Source organism: Pieris napi, chromosome 11 (genome assembly GCF_905475465.1).
Source record: "Pieris napi chromosome 11, ilPieNapi1.2, whole genome shotgun sequence".
In the NCBI taxonomy this organism is placed as follows: Eukaryota; Metazoa; Arthropoda; class Insecta; order Lepidoptera; family Pieridae; genus Pieris; species Pieris napi.
In genome coordinates this window covers 2,898,722-2,917,865 of record NC_062244.1, presented here as the reverse complement: position 1 = coordinate 2,917,865, position 19,144 = coordinate 2,898,722, and the positions used below count along the sequence as shown (strand labels likewise).

Genomic DNA, 19,144 nt, shown 5'->3' with positions numbered 1-19,144 from the left:
ACTGTTTTTTTTAATCTTATTAAAACATGTTTAAAAATACAGAAGGAGCTTATTATCTAATAAGCGATTACAAGTAATTCGATTTTACTAAACGTAACTTACCAACTAAATGCAAATCAGGATCTGTATTAAGCTCCTTTGCATCGCCTTCAGTACGTTTCGTGTATGACTCCAGAATAGTTAGGAGAACATCCAGACTGTTTTCTTCATTATAAATCTAAAAGTTTCACATATACTTTCGCACCACAAATACTTAAATGTTTTACGAGTCTATTATTGGTAAATGGTTAGTATAACTACAGTTTATATTGTCATATGTGTTATGACTAATATATATATTATACTAGCAGACCGGCCAAGCGTTGCTGTGGCTAAGGTTTTTGTTATATTACATAGTAGCAAACTATTCAAGGGAAACGGTAGGAGAACACCAGTCATGGGGACCACCATGCTTTTTTTGTGGTAATGCCATTAAATTGTAGCTTATGTGAAACGTTGGCACTTTCAACACAGCGCCATCTGTTAGAATTGTGACTATCAAATCATAAACAAATATTTTGCAATAAAATAATATTGCGGGTATAAATTGAGATGTAAGCTATCCTATCTTTTAAGTTGGATTAAACTACACACGGTGTGCAAATTTGATTGATATCGGTTCGGTAGTTTAGGAGTCCATAGCGGACAAACAACGTGACACGTAATTTATAAATATTAAGATTATCGTAGTATAATATGAATGATATCTAAGCAACGTTATAGGTAAGCAATATTTAATGCAAGTTTTTGTCATTAAAATTACGCCTTTCTAATCAAATTTTATGTTTTTTGTAAAAATAAATATAAAAAAAGGTACTTCAATAAAATAATATAGATTAAAAGCACATACATTAATAGATGCCTGTTCGTCCGCAGCGGCCATATTGCCAAGTGTATACGCAAGTCGCACTGCGAGTGGCGCACGCGGCGAACACGCAGCGAGCGCGCTCAGTAACGCTCGCGAGCTCCACGTACAAGCACAGAGCCACGCACAACATGACTCTTCAGCTGATAATACACTAAAAAACATATTTTAATTATAAATCTAATTTGTTTAAACTTAATTATTTTTGTGTGTAATTATAATATGATTATAAGTATGAATACTTTAGTACAGTGACTTTTATAGTTTAATAAATAATTAGTATTTTGACGTTTGTAGGTTCGATCGCTCGTATGGTAAAGGAAGACAGGAGGAAACTGGCATGCCATAGACCCAAAACGTCGGCGTGTATTAGACACAGAAGGCTGATCACCTATATACCTATTAAAAAAACAAACGACCACAAACAGTTACAGAAATCTGAGGTCCAGACCAAAAAGGCTTTTATATCTAATATCTTTATGTATTATAACGTAGCTTTACCTAAGACATCTGGCAACATTAGTAAGCACATCCCGGTCCGTGTGTAACTGTAAAGCCGCGAGCAGCTCGGCAAGCGCACCGCTTGAAACAAACGACGGCGAATACTCGTTCGCATTCGCTAGGTTACGTAACGCGCCCGTCACTTGGTACAAAGCGTGGACTGCTTGTTCGGATACTTGGCGTGGTCTCTCCGTTTTCTGGTACAAACGAGAATAAATCCACAAGGTAACCAGTATTTATTAATTAATACGGAATATATGGAGCTATAACTATGTGTTGTTCCCACGAGAATGTAAGTGCGTGCTCCTATTTCACAATGCCTCCTGCAGTTTTTGTTTTAATTTATGTTATTATTATTAATTACTTGACGACTCATTGGTCTAGTGGTTAGTACCCCTGACTGCGAATCCATGGGTTCGATCCCCGGCTGAGACGAACATCGATATGATGAGCATTTGGTGTTGTGCTTAGGTCTTGGGTGTTTAAATATGTATATCCGTTGCCTAGTACCCATAACACAAGTTTCACCAGCTTAGCATGGGACTCGGTCAATTGGTGTGAATTGTCTTTAAAAAGAAAGAAAGCAAGAAACTCTCCGCCACTCTTGTTAACCGTCAAGTTTTGAGTCATACAAATTGTTTGAACTGGAGCCAACTAATATTAAAAAATCTTTTATCGTTATATCATATACCATAAATAGACTCTTACCGCATTATTAAGTATTTTCAAATGCAATGCTGCAAGGTGTAACGCCCCCGCACGATGCGCAAGCGCACAAAGCGTGGGCTCCAAGGCAAGAAAGCGTAGAGCCCCGGCTGCGTACACGCAGCATTCACTCTCCGATATTGGCTCTGCTCGACCACAGCCTTCTACTACTAGTTCTGTTAAAATACATTGTCTTTGCTTTTACATGTGGTCAGACCATAAATTAAAAAAATTCTTTTGGCTGCTTCATGATAGGTCGTATTTCATGAAATTAAAACGACGTAAACCCTTTATAACCAGTCTTAAAAACGACCTCATCGAAGCATTAATCATAAGGAATAATAAAATAAATGGTAAAGTGTATATTATAGTTGAATTGTCAACGTTTAACGATATGGCAATTAACGTTTGGCCATGTCATTAATGTAAATTGTCACCTTAACTTTTGAAATAATATTTTCTATCAACTTATTCAGTTCTATGACATTTATGAAAAAAGGAATGCTTAGCTCACTCTAAGCCAATCACTTACACTATCTTTAACAAAAACAACCCAAAAATAACTAAATTTTTAGACAAACTTTCAAGAAATCTATCTGCAATTAATAAAATTTCAAAATGTAATTAAATTATAATATAAAATACAGAATGTAAACCAAGGACTTCATTACTAAAATATATTTTATAAATTAATGCCAGATTCGGAGTTACCTAACAGATTGCTATTCTTAAAGAAGTGGTCGTTTTTATCATTCCTCGCAATTTTAAACACCATTTTACAGGCAGCTGCCAGATGTGGACCGGTCACACGCATCTAAAATTAAAAAAAATAAGACTGTATGGCTGCAAGACCTGACGAGATATAATTAATACTAGCAGACCCGATAGACGTTGTCCTGAATTATATTTCAAGCGATTAGGATATTAAACAAAGTATGAAAGTACCGATAGCGCCATCTGCCGGGCTGATTTGTGAATCTAAACCATCCAGGCGCCACACAAAAGCATACAAAAAAATCCTCAATCGGTCGTTAAGAGGAGTTTACACATACATATAGTGATAAGAGATGTTAAAATTATACATAAACAAAGCAAAGGAGTCTACCGGACGCCCAAAAAGGGCAGTCATCGCAGCATGGACAATCATTTTAGTGGGTTGCCGGCCTTTGATGGAGTATAAATGGTGCTTTAATTAAATAAATGTTTTCTTTTTTTTTCATTCTTTCTAAATGTCGTTACGTGCCGTTAACATAATAGACTAGTGCTTTATAAAATTCGACGACTCATTGGTCTAGTGGTTAGTACCCCTGACTGCGAATCCATGGGTCCCGGGTTCGATCCCCGGCTGAGACGAACATCGATGTGATGAGCATTTGGTGTTGTGCTTAGGTCTTGGGTGTTTAAATATGTATTTATATGTCTATCTATCTATAATATGTAAGTATATCCGTTGCTTAGTACCCATAACACAAGCTTCACCAGCTTAGCATGGGACTCGGTCAATTGGTGTGAATTGTAAAAAAAAGAAAAAAAACTATTGAAAACACCGTCACTTACCGTGAGCATAGCTCTTGCGATAGCCACCAAAACTTCATCATCACTATCTATATGGGTATATAAAGACCTCAAGACCAGGTCTCTAAGACTTCCCGTTGGTGAAGAAATCTCTATCTTGTTCTGCAACGCTTGAAATAACACCCTCGTCCGATTTGCATCACACTTTTGTGACAGTGCTTCTGACAGTTCCAAAAGTGTCATGCTGAAAAAAATTATAATTTTTACAATATATTTGTATATACAGTCAAACCTGGATAAGCGAGAGTTCAAGGGAGCACAATCTCATTCTCGCTTATGGAGGTTTCTCACTAACCCGAGTTTCTCGCTAATGCAGGTACATGGGTAGCGTTTCTCTCCTATAGAGGTAAGGAGGAGCAAGTACGAATGTAGTAAATATGTAATATGATAAAATTATGTGCATAATGTGCACAACATATTATGTACATACATATTTTATTTTATTTAGTACTAATGTACACTTGAAAAAAAACCGTCAATTTCGTTTGGGTTTCTGTTTTTGTATTTTGAATGTTTCTCTCTAACTCATAAATTTTGTCGAATATTGCTTGATCAACAACCGCCGCGCCGCGTATTCAAATTACTGATGGACCGTCTCCAACGCATTTAAAGGACATAATGTAAATAAATGAAGCCCGACTGTCGCTTATAGAGGTAAAGATAAGTAGCAGTCTCACTTACGGAGGTGCATGAGGGAAAAACGACTCTCTCTTACAGAGGTTTCTGTTTCTCGCTAATAGAGGTTTTGGGAGCTTAAAATGACGGGTCCCGGCTATTACTCTCACTTATAGAGTTTTCTCACTTATCCAGTTCTCACTTACCCAGGTTTGACTGTATATCTCTATATATATAAAATTCTCGTGTCACAATGTTCGTTCCCATACTCCTCCGAAACGGCTCGATTCTTATGAAAATTTTTATGCATACTCAGAAAGGCTGAGAATCGGCTACTATCTATCTTTCAAACCACCCCTAAGTGATAAGGGGTGTCCACCCCAAAAACATTGTTTTTATTTTTTAGACGAAATTTTTTGTTTTTATTTCTTAATGATACAATACACAAAAATATATACTTACAACCATTGATATACAAAAAACCCAAGATGCACAGTCTCGAATAAAAGTAACGCTCGAAAGTGTCCCGAAACACTATTTCTGTCCCTTTCTATAACAGTATGTCTATAACAGTATATGTTACAAGCATATATTATTGCAAAATCAACCTTACGCGAATTGCTTAAAGTTGTTATTACAACGCAGTTTATACGTACATAAAGCAATAAAATTTTACGACCGACCGTGGTCGGTAGGACAAGGTATTGAGTGGAGTCGAACATGACTTTTTTTATTTACAACTATTTAACATAATTTTAAATTTATCCGACTTTTCGGGTGCTTTACAGCGTGCGTGGTCACGGTGACTGAAGACAAAAGGTGTTGGATGTTAAATAGTTGTAAATTTATAATAATACATAACTTTAATCCGGTTAAAAAGTTTTTTCTTTAAATTAAAAAAAAATGTTAAATTGGCTACCTCCTGACCTACACTTTATATAGCGTAAATATATTTGTCAAAAACTACACACAAAAAAGTTCAAAAGTACATAAATTTATTTATAAAAAAACACAAATAAATAACATCGACTCCACTTATTAGACGCGAGATTATTTGAAATGAGCGCACAATTTAGAATGTTGCGTTCATTTTTTGAGGACGTTTTTTAGACGTTGATTGTGCATCTTGGGTTTTTTGTATATCAATGCTTACAACCCTTAATTTTAAAATAAATGATTTGACTTTGACTTTATATACGTAACACGTGCTCCAAGCCTAAATAGATAAACCAATTCCAATAATATCACATACACTAAAAATTTCCTTTTTAGAAGTCAGTTAAAAAGCGAAAATTATGGTCTGTCTATTCATTACAATTACCTGTAAAAATTATCGTGTGATGTTTTAGGCATCTGTACCGCAATTTGCTTAACTCCAACATCACCCAATGCCCCATCATACGACAACGACTTGGTACCGTAATGGGACTTTTTTATATCTGGACTCAGAACTGAAAACATGTATACAAATAGACATACATATAAGAATGTAGAGAGGAGATAGAAGACTGTCCCATGCTGGATTCTTCTCAGATTTATTTATGAGCTCACACAATTACACACAGGACTCTTTTTATGCAAGCATGAATTACTCCCGAAAAAAGAAAAATATTGAAAAATGAAAATAAAGAAGTAAAAAGTAAATTTACCCAGGGTTACCACTTCCAAAAAAAAATAGTATTTTTTTTTAATTAGTCAAAATTATTCAAAAACTTGACTTTAAAAGCGCCCCAAAAAAATACAGGAAAAAACATTAACGGGTCATTCTTCTTTTTAACCTACAATTAGTTGTCTCCACCAATCAGTGAGAAAATAAACAAGGAAATTACTATTATTTTTTTCTTAATTGTATTTCAACATGCACTGTACTATATGCATAATGGCTATGCACGATCAAATAACAAATATATTGAATAATTTAATTGTAAAAGTACGTGACAAAGTAGTAAATACTCGTGACAGAAGTGTATCTCATACAAATTCCCTATGTCTCCCGCTACCTCAGCTTGCGTTTAATCCATAATATTACGAAAAAATTGTATGATGACACAAAACATAAAAATATCTTATAGCTCCTAAATATATTGCCTATCATGCAATAGCAACCATTATTTTTTATCACTTTTAATAAAATATTTAAAAAATATCAAATACTTGTCTCCTACTGCCTGGTGTTTTATTTTGTAAATTCTGTCACGTGGGTTGTCCTTCGAAATACGCGTTTGTGCCGCTCGTCTTTGTGGCCTGTGATTGAAGGTTTAGACCTCCTTCCCCCCCTTGGTACACTTCCCCTATGAGATCAAAAGTCAGCGCGTCAATCGCTCGAAAGCTGTGACAGAAGGTGTGTGTTTTTATTCGGCTACCGCTTCGTCACGTAAGTAATGGATTCAAAATATAATTATTATTGTTACTTTTTGTTGTCTACTCTTACGTTATAAGAAATATTTTGTTGTCAATGAGTAAATTATAAATTCTATGTCAGCTTTTAAATGTTATCGACTTAGCAACAAGTTTTTACCCCTACGTCACATGTCAACTCTGTCACACTTTTACCTAATGGCAAACAATTTTTTCGAAGATTATGGGTTTCGCCAAATATCCTGGAACTTCTTTGAATCAGGGCATGGAAAAGGACCTTCTGATGGTTGGAGGGACAATGAAACGCCAAGGTGATGCCATAGTAGGTAGAGGAAACTATATTGCAGATGTTCCAATTCTTATCCACTTTCAAGATGCCAACAAATTTAAACGGTTCATTTTGACAGACTAAGACTTAGAAAAGGTAGCAACAACGATTCCAAATAATATTGTGCCCCTGAAAGGAACAAAGCAAGTCCACCAAATGTTCACGGAAACTCGTCTTAAACCATAGGGTATTTAGTTTACTGTGAACAATTCTGTTCTTACGACGTCTATTGCTCTATATATATATATATATATATATACTGTGGGCGTGTTCTTATCTAACGAAAAAGAAGACGATATAATTCATGATGTGGAAGATTTCATGCTCACTGATATTATGAACACAATTAAAATGCCCCGAAAAAGATTTTACGATATTATGTATACATAATCCAGCCCAGATGAATCAACCAATGAAGATCAGCCTTTCGCCACGCTTAAAGCGAAAGATCCAACTGATCAAACTGCTGTCTGCGGTACTTCTTACCAAACACTCCGGGCTCCGAATGTTAATAAAAAGGGAAGAGACAATATTTCTAGTTCGAAGAGCCACTATCAATATTCCAGACTAAAAATAAGACTTTCTATCAATGCCTTAATGATTATTTTATTTTAAGTTTTTGGAAACGTTAATTTGATGTCAAGCTATACTAGACTTTAATTACATAAAACGAATGAGTAGTCATTTAATTTACTAAAATATGAATCTCTTAGAAAAAGGTTCTCAAATGTGATTTCAATAATTATCTAAGTTTGATCTCATGTTATTTTATATGACAATGATGAAGACTGAAAAGATGTATAACAAAATAAATTATTTTAGAAAAATAAACCTGTTTTATACCAAAACGCAGCCTGGTATCCCCTAGAATATCAAACTCCGTCACGATGTTGTCTCCTGATAGGAAAATTATTTTTGTCTTTTATATATTTTGTTATGACTAGTGCAACATTTAAAATTTATATTTATATTATTTGATTATATTGCTATCTGTGATATTGGTATTTATTTTTAAATGATAGTAAAAATTGATTTATAGCAAAAAATACATTTATATTAGCAGAAAATGTGACGGAGTGGTATTAGGTCACGAATAAAACATATTTTATACATACAAATGTATTATATTAATATGTTTTCTAAAAGCTCATTTAGTTAATTAATGTATTACAAAAGTACAAGTTATTTGACAAAGAGTATTCGATAGAATAAAATAAAAGATTTCGTGCCGAAATAGTAAATTTTTTTGTCGAATTTTTCTTTCAGGCCTAGAAAATCGTACAAAAATCTGTGAACATCTCGGCAAACCACTTTTTCCAATAGAATAGAAAATCTGCTATCAGAATATATATATAAACTGACAAGAAAGCTTTATATTTTTATTTTAAAAATTGAGCTAAAGCTTGATCAAATTGTAGGTTTAAAAGAAGAACGACCCTATAACATTTTTAACATTATCTAAAAATAAAATGTTTTATACAATTTATAGTAATAGGTCATATAACCTAAAAAAATACGATTCCAAAACAGTATTACTATAACGTTACCTTGACTTTGAACTTACCTTTAGCGGTTAAAAATCCCGAAGCAAACGAACCGTCTCCAGAAGACTGTCCAATGGGTTTAGTTATTGAGATCGCGTGAGATAAGTCGGTCTCACCTATTAAAAATTAAAAAAAAATTATATTACCATAATTATAACAAAAAGCCAATGGAGCTACGGCCTTATTGGTCTGGGCCTGAGATCCGAATTCATTTCGTGATAATTTAATTTTTTAATAGAAAAGTAGGTGTTCACCCTACTGTGCCTGACACACGCCATCCGCTTTTTCCTATACGGTACAAACGGGTGTTGTCGTACATAGATCGATAGATATTTTCCATAATGAACATATTTTTTTAGACCGGGGATCGAACCTACGACCTCAGGGATGAGTCGCACGCTGAAGCCACTAGGCCAATACTGCCCTTGTTGTTGTTTAATCTTGATTATATTGCCCTCAGTTATGAGACTTCAAGATATCCCAACAGTAATATTATGCTGACTCTTCCGTGCGACCACAAGGCCGGTGCTTTCCTCAACGAATAAGTATCGCAATACAGTAAGGAAATGCTGCCAGCATTAAAGGTACACTGCCACAGGGACTAAACTTTTTAACTTTGTTTTTAGTTTTCCATTTACCCATTTTTAGTTATTATTATTACTAAGTGTAGGTTATTTTTGTTATTGAAAAGGACATACAGGTTATACAGGTTTCTTATATCTTTCAATTATTTAGGTTATTTGAGTATAAATTAGTTTCTTCGGAGATTAAAGAAATATGAATTGGATTTTTTGAAGTGAAACTTCTTTAGACGCATGAGGGTAAATTTTTTAAATAACGTCACGGAGATGTGCAGCGTTCTTGTCGAAGAAAAGGAAGATAGCGATTGAGAGAGAGTGAGAAGGGTGAATTACCTTATAGAAATTATATTTTTAAAATTAAAATTTCGTAAAGAGAATTTATGAAATATTCGTATTTTGTATTTTATGCAAAAAAATTATTCAAATCTCAAATGACGAATCATAAATTAAAATGCCACGTGTTGTTTTTATCGAAGAAATAAATTAAATTTATTATTTGTATTAATTTTCGACACTTTTAATATTTTAATGACAATTATATCGTTAAATTCCTAACATATCTTCCTCCCCTCTAAGTCTCAGAAAGTTTTAGATTTGTATAAATATGAAAAAGAGTTAAAAATTAGTTTGCCAAAGAAGTTTCACTTCTGACATGGGTACTTTGTACGCACGCACTTTTTTTTACGGATTAGCCAAAAAGAAAAAAAAGCAAGGGCCAATAGAGCGATGGGCTGTCGAGATCGAAAGGTTAGCTGGAAAAAATTGGATGACGTCGGCAAAAAATAAAGTAAGCTGGAAAAAGATAGAGTCCTTCTCCCGGACAGGAGTCGCATCTTGGAGTAGTAAAATTCGATCTATATCTATGTTTGTATAATGTATGTCAATTAGATGTGGATAAAAAGGCATATTTTTATTATAAACCGAATTATAAGGAAACTTACTATCAATGCTATTAGCAGTAGTGTTACGTCGATGTAGTGGTTTGCTCTTACCACTCAAGTGTGGTAGCTTTGGGAAACCACTCCATTCGTTACTTAATTTTTCTGGCGGCGACACTTTACTGCGATTCTGTAACATTGGATCTTAAATGGAAAAGGTCGATTTCAGTGGTTTTAGTTCAAAATCGACCTTTTCATCACTTTAATATGTATTATTCATTTTCTTTGATCCCTTATATTTTATAACCTTATACCTAATGAGATGAAGCCACAATAATAAATAAGTTAAGTGCATGTTCTATCAATTTTACTATTAAGTCAACAATAAATTATAATAAAAAAGAAAATTCAGATTGATTTATTTGAAAAAAACCGCAATTAGCCATATAAAAATAGGCATGCAAATGTCATTTAATTATCATAATGAATAACAATAATAAGAACAGTAATAAGACACCTTGCCTTTAAAATTTTATCACCTTCCCCATGAAAGCATTACACGGCAGTGATCTATAACATCTAGGAAGGTGATGAAATAGTTTGATAGCTATGGCGTAGCAAACTTTTTAAGTACGACATAAAAAATAAATTTACTAACAGTTTAGCGAATTAATTGATTTTAACTTAGGTTTAAAGTAGTAAACTGAGACTCCGAATAGCGATAGCAATTGCGATCACGTGTTTTATTGAGTTTTTGAACCGTGATTTCCAGGATATCACCGATAAGGATATTGGGAGCACTACACCGAAATTACATATAGAACACTATCGTTATTTGATGTTTCAAAGTACCCGTGCAGCATCACATCGTCAACTTCAGAGTTTAAGGGTAACATTTAAATTGGCAAGGATGCTTTGAAGTTATACTTCTTTAGGCGCGTTATAAAAAATTGATGAGAGTGAAATTTTAAGATGCGCGCGCACAGTGACACAAAATTCACAATGAAGTAAGTGGCGCATGTTGGCACGCACGCCGCCTCTGTTCACTGTGTACTTATAATATTTATAATATTTATAATATTTATAATATTTATAATATTTATAATATTTATAATATTTATAATATTTATATCAAAACAAAAATAAAACCAAAGAACAAATACAAACAACTGTAGTGGTGTAATTATTGTCTTTATAGAAATTTCGCAATTGTATTTGTAATATTGTCTGCGCATCATTATTTCGTAATTCCACTTGCACGTGGATCAATTAGTCGCCCTATAACCGCCATGTAAGTCAGAGGACAATAAAGCTAGTGAATTCTATTATGGTTTTCATTTAGTGTACCTCAAACACTAAACTGGTGACCCCGACGTGATTCGTAGGCGGCCCGACGTGATTCGTAGGCGGCCCGACGTGATTCGCGGGCGGCCCGACGTGATTCAATGTGATCCAAAGGAACAAAAGGGAAAATAAAAATAGGGCGGGGCGACTCACAAAAATATGTAAAAATTTGTCGTGCAAGTATATGAAGAAAGCGCACAACAACGGCGAAATCGCAGCCATGGCCGGAGCATCATCAGCAGCACCACAGATGCCTGCTGTAGCAGACACAATTACGGGGCTCATGCAGCAAATAAACAAGCTCATGCTGGAAGTTGCGGCACTCCGCAGCGAGGAACAAGATCAAGGACGTCCCAGGAGTCGCGGCCACCACAGCTACAGGAGCAGGTCCGCGTCGCGCAAAAGAAGGACTCCAGGGGATCCAGAGTGGCTCTGCAGGTTTCATTTCCGGTGGAGGAAGAACGCGAGGAGGTGCGAGGAACCTTGTGCCTGGCGTAAAGACAGACAGCAGCGCGGGAAACTAAAACCAATATATCCGCAGGCGGTGGACGGATGTACTCAGGGACAGGTATCTAGTAATCACCGTTTGTTAGTTAGGGATAGTTTATCTAAGTTTACTTTCCTGATAGACACAGGAGCTAATATTTCTGTAATCCCGAAATGGTGTGTTAAACAACGCACACTAATTCATTGCGATTTTAAATTATACGCGGCTAATGACAGCGAGATAAAAACATACGGCATATGTTATTTAACAATAACTTTTGGTCTTAGGAGAGATTTAAAATGGCCGTTCATAGTGTGCGATGTTAAGCAACCAATAATCGGGGCAGATTTTTTAAGAAATTTTAGATTATCAGTTGATTTATATAATAATAGATTAGTTGACCTAGTTACTAATTTGTACGTTTGTGGAACAAAGAGTGTAAACTCGATAGGAGCGGTGAAGTCTATTAGTAGTAGCCAGCCGTACGCGGAATTACTTGAGCAATTCAAGGAAATCACGCGTCCTCCTATTTTTAAGGAAGTGCCGGAGCATTCTGTCTATCACCATATTGAGACAACAGGCCCGCCAGTGTATACGCGTGCAAGGAAGCTGCCACCTCACAGGTATGATTTAGTTAAAAAAGAATTCCAGCTGATGCAGGAGTTAGGGATATGCAGACCATCGAGTAGTCCGTGGGCCAGCCCACTACATGTAGTGCCTAAAAAGAACGGTGACATTCGACCTTGTGGGGACTATAGAATGCTTAATGCCATTACAAAACCGGACCGTTATCCGATACCTAGAGTTCAGGACTTTACTTATGGTTTACATAACAAAAAAGTTTTTTCAAAAATTGATATTTGTCGAGCGTATCATGTTATAAAAATTAGGCCGGAAGATATTGAAAAGACCGCGATTATTACCCCATTCGGATTTTTTGAGTTCCCAAGGATGACGTTTGGACTGCGTAACGCGGCCCAAACATTCCAAAGGTTTATAAATAGTACGATATTAGCAGGCATAGAACATTTGAATAGTTTAGATGATAAGAATATAACCGGAGAATCATATGTATTCGGCTACCTTGATGACGTCCTCATTGGATCAGATAACGAGCTAATACACCAAAAACATTTGCGACTGTTGTTCGAGCGTTTCAGTAAATACAGTATGTCAATTAACTTAGGAAAATGCGTTTTTGGTCAAACAAAAATAGATTTTTTAGGATACGAGGTCTCAGAAAAAGGTATTAGTCCGTTACACGACAAAGTTCAAGCTATTGAAATGTACCCGAAGCCAGAAACTATTGTTGACCTTCGCAGGTTTCTCGGCATGATAAACTTTTATAGGAATCACATACCGAACGCCGCGAAAGTACAGGGAGCGTTAGATAGGTATTTACATGGAGCAAAAAAGAACGATAAGCGTAAGATACAGTGGACAGACGAGGCTAGTAGGGCATTTGATTTGTGTAAGGAGAATTTAAAGAACGCCGCCACTTTATCGCATCCGATTGCAAACGCAGAATTAGCTTTAATGACCGACGCATCCGATTTCAGTATCGGCTCGGTGTTACAACAAAAGGAAAACAATACTTGGAGACCCCTAGGATACTTTTCAAAAAGGCTTACGGAATCCCAAAAGAAGTACTGCACATATGATAAGGAACTTTTGGCGATTTACTCAGGCATCGTTTATTTTAGAGACTTAATAGAAGGTAGGAATTTTACGGTGTATACAGACCATAAACCGTTAACATTCGCATTTAGTAAGTTAGGCTCAAACAAAGAATTACCTAGAAGGGCGCGACAGCTGTTATTTATTAGCGAATTTACAAATAACATCCAACACGTAATAGGTAGTGAGAACGCAGTTGCGGACGCATTGTCGAGGATAGAAGAGATAACATGTCCGAACCCGATACAATACCTAGACATCGCCCATGCGCAGGCCGATGACACTGAGTTAGCAAATTTATTGAGTACAAGTACCGCTAGTAGCATACAATTGAAACAAATGAACTTAAATAATTCTAATGATTTGATTTATTGCGAAACGTCTACTAAAAATATTCGGCCATACATTCCGAAAGAGTTTAGAAAGTCTATATTTGATTATTTCCATGGGTTAGCGCATCCAGGGGTAAAGGGATCGCGAACACTTATATGTAAAAAAGCATTTTGGCCAAATATGAACAAGGATATAGGGATTTGGGCAAAGACATGTATTCAATGTCAAAAAAGTAAAATAGTGCGACACACGGTGTCTAAGTTAGGTACTTTCGAGGAAGGCGACCGTTTTGCACATTTGCATATCGATTTAATAGGACCACTACCCGTGACGGAACATGGCTATCGGTACTGCGTGACGATGATAGATCGGCGTACACGATGGCCTGAGATTTGTCCAGTTACAGATATGACGGCTGAGACTGTTGCAAAAGCAGTTTATGATAACTGGATCTGTAGGTACGGTTGTCCAATTTCTCTGACGTCAGACCAAGGCCGACAGTTTGAGAGTGAATTATTCATAGATTTAATGAAAATATTAGGCATTCGTAAAACACGCACTAGTCCTTATCATCCGCAGGCAAATGGTAAAATAGAAAGATGGCATAGGTCTTTAAAAGCGGCATTGATGGCGAGGTTAAATAATAACGCAGCTTGGTTCGCAGAATTACCTACAGTGATGCTAGGACTGCGAGCAGCGTGTCAGGCGGACAGCGATTACATAAGCGCAGCGGAATTCGCTCTAGGTCATTGTTTACGTTTACCTGGTGAATTTTGTAGCGATAGTATTAGTAAAATAGAGAATCCACAAGCGTACATAATTAAATTGAGAGATATTTTGAATAGTATTAAACCTAAATCTAGAGATTTTAGTAATAAAAATATGTTTGTACATGCTGATTTAAGTTCCTGTTCACATGTTTTCTTGAGAATAGACGCAGTACGGAAACCTTTGGTACCACCTTATTGCGGACCCTACAAGGTATTGGAAAGGAATAAAAAGAATTTTAAGATTCTGATAAATGATAAAATTTCTTATGTTTCAATAGACCGTGTAAAGCCAGCGTATATCCTAGATGAGTTTAATAGCAACCAGGTTAGCGGAAACTTAGATCAGCATAAGCAGGTTAATGAACCTTTAAAAACGCGTAGTGGTAGAAGTATTAAGCAACCCGTTAGGTTTATGTTTTGATTTGTAAGCAACATACTTAGTATTGCAAATTCCGCGATTGTTCAGCTAATTGCAAAACCATTTGTATTTACATTTAAAAGAAAAATATGGAATTCATTTATACTACGTACCTATATAGTTATAACATTTTCACTTTGTCATAGTTTGTATTTAAAAGTATCAGTAGTCAATTTTTTTTTTGTGTTTATATGTTTCAACTCATTTTTTTTTTAAGAAGGGGGTGTATGTAGTGGTGTAATTATTGTCTTTATAGAAATTTCGCAATTGTATTTGTAATATTGTCTGCGCATCATTATTTCGTAATTCCACTTGCACGTGGATCAATTAGTCGCCCTATAACCGCCATGTAAGTCAGAGGACAATAAAGCTAGTGAATTCTATTATGGTTTTCATTTAGTGTACCTCAAACACTAAACAACCAACAAAATATACCTTTCCCCAAGCCGGACAGCGGTCTCCGTGGGGAAGCGCGACCGCAGCCCTCCAGCTGACCCTCGAGAGGGATCTCTGAAAATCACATTGGAGCAAACGAACCGGCCAAAACACAACCTTCCAAATCCAAACCCACCAAAGCCCAACCTACTAAAGTCTAAGCAACGAAGTCAAATAAACACCAATATTTATATCGGCACGCTCAACGTACTAACACTAAGAACATGCGATCGACTTATGGAACTGGAAGAGGCGCTCAAGAACATTAAATGGAACATTCTAGGCCTTAGCGAAGTCAGAAGACTAGGAACAGAAATCACTGAACATGACGACTACATTCTATATTCTATTGGAGAGACAAAAGGACACTACGGAGTAGGCTTCATGGTCAGAAAGGAACTCAAGAACAGCATACTAGAATTCACAGGCATCTCAGAAAGAATAGCAATCCTAAAAATAAAGATAACAGGCTACAGAGAACACTGGACCTTGATACAAGTGTATGCACCAACAGAACAAGCAGAAGAAGCCACAAAAGACTCATTCTATCATCAACTATCCAAAACAATAGATGTAACAGAAAAAAACTTAATAATTATGGGAGACTTCAATGGGAAAATTGGCAAGCAAAGATCAGGAGAAGAAAATATCATCGGCGAATACACCATAGGAAAGAGAAATAATAACGGAGAACGACTAGTAAATCTGAGTCACGAAAACAACCTGGCTATCCTCAACACATTCTTTAAGAAAAAACCTAGCAAAAAATGGACCTGGAAGTCACCAGACGGTAGCTACCATAACGAAATCGATTTCATAACAAGCAATCAACCCAAAGCTTTCAAAGACGTAAAGGTAATCAACCAGTTCAACTTCTACACCAACCACCGAATGGTCAGAGCAACCTTACACTCCAAAAACCAGGTTAAATCTAGGCAACGCTACAAACAAGTGCTACCTTCTGAGGAATACACCCTTACTACCAAATTAGACGCAAACCATCTGCTAGAATCGCCGAACGCAATGCAGGAAAGATACAATAAAGAAATAAACAGAATGTATCAAGCTAAAAAACCAAAACAACAGACGAAGGAAATATTAAGCACACAGACCAAACAACTAATTTCGGAAAGAAAAGAATTATTCAAGAACAAAAAGGATAAAGACATATTAAAAGAAATAACAAGGATCAGCAAAGAAATTAACAAGAGTATAAAAAAGGATAAAGCAAAAAAAACAATGGACTGCATAATAAATCATATTACTAAAACAGGAGGAATAAGGAAAGCCCTAAAAGAACTACAACCACCTAAACAATGGATACCAAGACTCAAAAAACAGGACAAAAACTTAGTTACAAATAGAAAAACAATACTAGATACTGCAACATCCTTCTTTAAAGAACTGTACTCATGTGACAACAATTCCGAAACATATGCCAACCCTGACCCAGAACACGAAGAACCTATCCCACCTGTTTTAGAAAGGGAAGTCGAATATGCAATCCTGACACAGAAAAATGAAAAATCCCCTGGCCCCGACAACATAACAAATGAGACAATCAAAATTGCACTTCCGGACACACTAACAACATTAACAAACCTATTCAATGAAATATTAGATACTGAATACATACCTACACAATGGACACAAAGCACAATAATCCTAATCCACAAGAAAGGAGACAAAGAAGACCTTAGCAACTATCGTCCTATCAGTCTTATGTCCAACGTGTATAAAGTCTTTGCAAAAATCATTCTCAACCGCATCACCAAACAACTTGACGAACAACAACCTATCGAGCAAGCCGGATTTCGGTCTGGATTCTCCACAATAGACCACATGCACACCTTGAAGCAAATTGTCGAAAAGTGCCAGGAATATGGATATCCCCTGTATCTGGCTTTTGTCGACTACAGCAAAGCTTTCGACTCTTTGGAGCACCCATGCATTTGGAGAGCGCTAAAAAACCAAGGCATTGAAGGGAAATACATTAGACTCATCGGAAATGTCTACAGCCAGTGCTCGGCCAGGGTGAAGCTGGAGATGCTGGGAGAATCATTCCCACTCAAAAAAGGAGTCAGACAGGGAGACCCTCTTTCGCCTAAGCTCTTTACTAGTGTGTTGGAAGAAGTCTTCAGAAACCTACACTGGGAAGATTGCGGTATAAACATAGATGGAGAAAGGATCAACCATTTGAGATTTGCAGATGACATTGTGCTCATAACTGACAACCCGGGAACACTACAAACTATGATCGAAGAACTGGCAACCAAAAGCAAAGAAGTGGGTTTAACAATGAACAAATCAAAAACAAAAGCCATGACAAACAGAACACCAGATACTATTATCCTAGAGAACGAAAACCTAGAATATGTGACAACCTACATATACTTGGGACAACTCATCTCCATGACAGAACAAGCCCATCAGGAAATAGAGAGAAGAACCTCAAATGCCTGGAAAAGATTCTGGTCATTAAAACACATCCTAAAGAATAAAGATTACCCACTTAGGATCAAAAGGAGCATCTTCAACACCTGTATCTTACCTATCCTAACGTACGGCTGCGAAACTGGGACCACTAAGCAAGTCACAAGTCAAAAGCTTGTGACTTGCCAGAGAAGTATGGAAAGGAGCATACTAGGGTACACACGGAATGATAGGAAAAGAGCTGTAGATCTCCGAAGGATCACCAACTGGGAAGATGCAATGACCAGAGCCAAAAGGCTTAAATGGAGATGGACAGGACACCTGCTCAGAGGCCAGAGAGCAAAATGGTCGAAAAAAGTCACCCAATGGACACCTCGCTACAACACCAAGCGAAAGAGAGGAAGACCATGTGCCCGGTGGGCTGACGACTTTAAAAAAGCCACTGGTCCTCTGTGGCAAAGACTTGCCAGGGATAGGAACGAATGGAAACAGTTGGAGGAGGCCTTTGTGCCACAAAGGCAAGCTATACAAGAGGACAGCTGTGCTTGTTAAACTTTTTTTTCTTTTTTATATACATTTATATTTTGTTCTCTTGTATTAGTTAAAAAAATAAAGGCTTTGAATCTTGAAATAATATTTATAATATTTATAATATTAATCCATATGCTTTGAATTTCTACATTTAAAACACGTGTTTTCATTATACAAGTGCGAATTTTATATGTGCGTCTGAATTATAATCAGAAGTGATTTAAATTGAATATTTAAATCAATACTAATTAATATTAGAAAATAATAATTTATTAAATTTTTCAAATGTAAACTGAACTTTATTGACTATAATGACTCCTTTTTGATTATTTAATTGTAATTATTTGCATGCAATCAAAAACTATTTTTAATAATGTCAAAGAAGTATAACTTCTTACGCGCGTACATAAGTACACGCACCCTTTTTTTTATTAGTATTACCAATATGAATAAAGTTACCAATTAAATAAATATTACTTAAAGGAATTTCAGTTTCGACTCTAATACCCATATGACACTTACCAAAGCCTTCCTATTCTTAGCGCTGTTCCTTTCACCAATTATTGTAAGGTCGTCCTCATCCAGTCCGGCAATACGAGCTCCCGATGTCACTAACGCCTCCTCTTCGGTTAGGGGCAGATACTTGAGACTGCAATTGTGGAAGTAAAATTTCGATATGATCGTGTATTACAGACTTAAGAAGTATGAACGCGCCGTGGTCTACTAA

At 36.2% G+C, this 19,144-nt stretch overlaps 1 protein-coding gene across 3 annotated transcripts in view; it reads right to left on the bottom strand.

Annotated features, from left to right (window-relative positions):
* Positions 1–19,144, bottom strand: part of LOC125053572 (armadillo repeat-containing protein 2) — a 34,032-nt gene that overhangs the window by 6,190 nt on the left and 8,698 nt on the right. For all 3 annotated transcript variants that reach the window (XM_047654974.1, XM_047654973.1, XM_047654972.1), the window contains exons 4-13: positions 18,940–19,066; positions 10,053–10,179; positions 8,551–8,646; positions 5,622–5,751; positions 3,668–3,869; positions 2,822–2,924; positions 2,114–2,286; positions 1,406–1,602; positions 890–1,058; positions 103–217 (exon numbers count right to left, since the gene is read on the bottom strand). In XM_047654974.1, the coding sequence (XP_047510930.1) occupies positions 103–217; positions 890–1,058; positions 1,406–1,602; positions 2,114–2,286; positions 2,822–2,924; positions 3,668–3,869; positions 5,622–5,751; positions 8,551–8,646; positions 10,053–10,179; positions 18,940–19,066 (1,439 nt within the window). The remainder of the gene's footprint in view (positions 1–102; positions 218–889; positions 1,059–1,405; positions 1,603–2,113; positions 2,287–2,821; positions 2,925–3,667; positions 3,870–5,621; positions 5,752–8,550; positions 8,647–10,052; positions 10,180–18,939; positions 19,067–19,144) is intronic.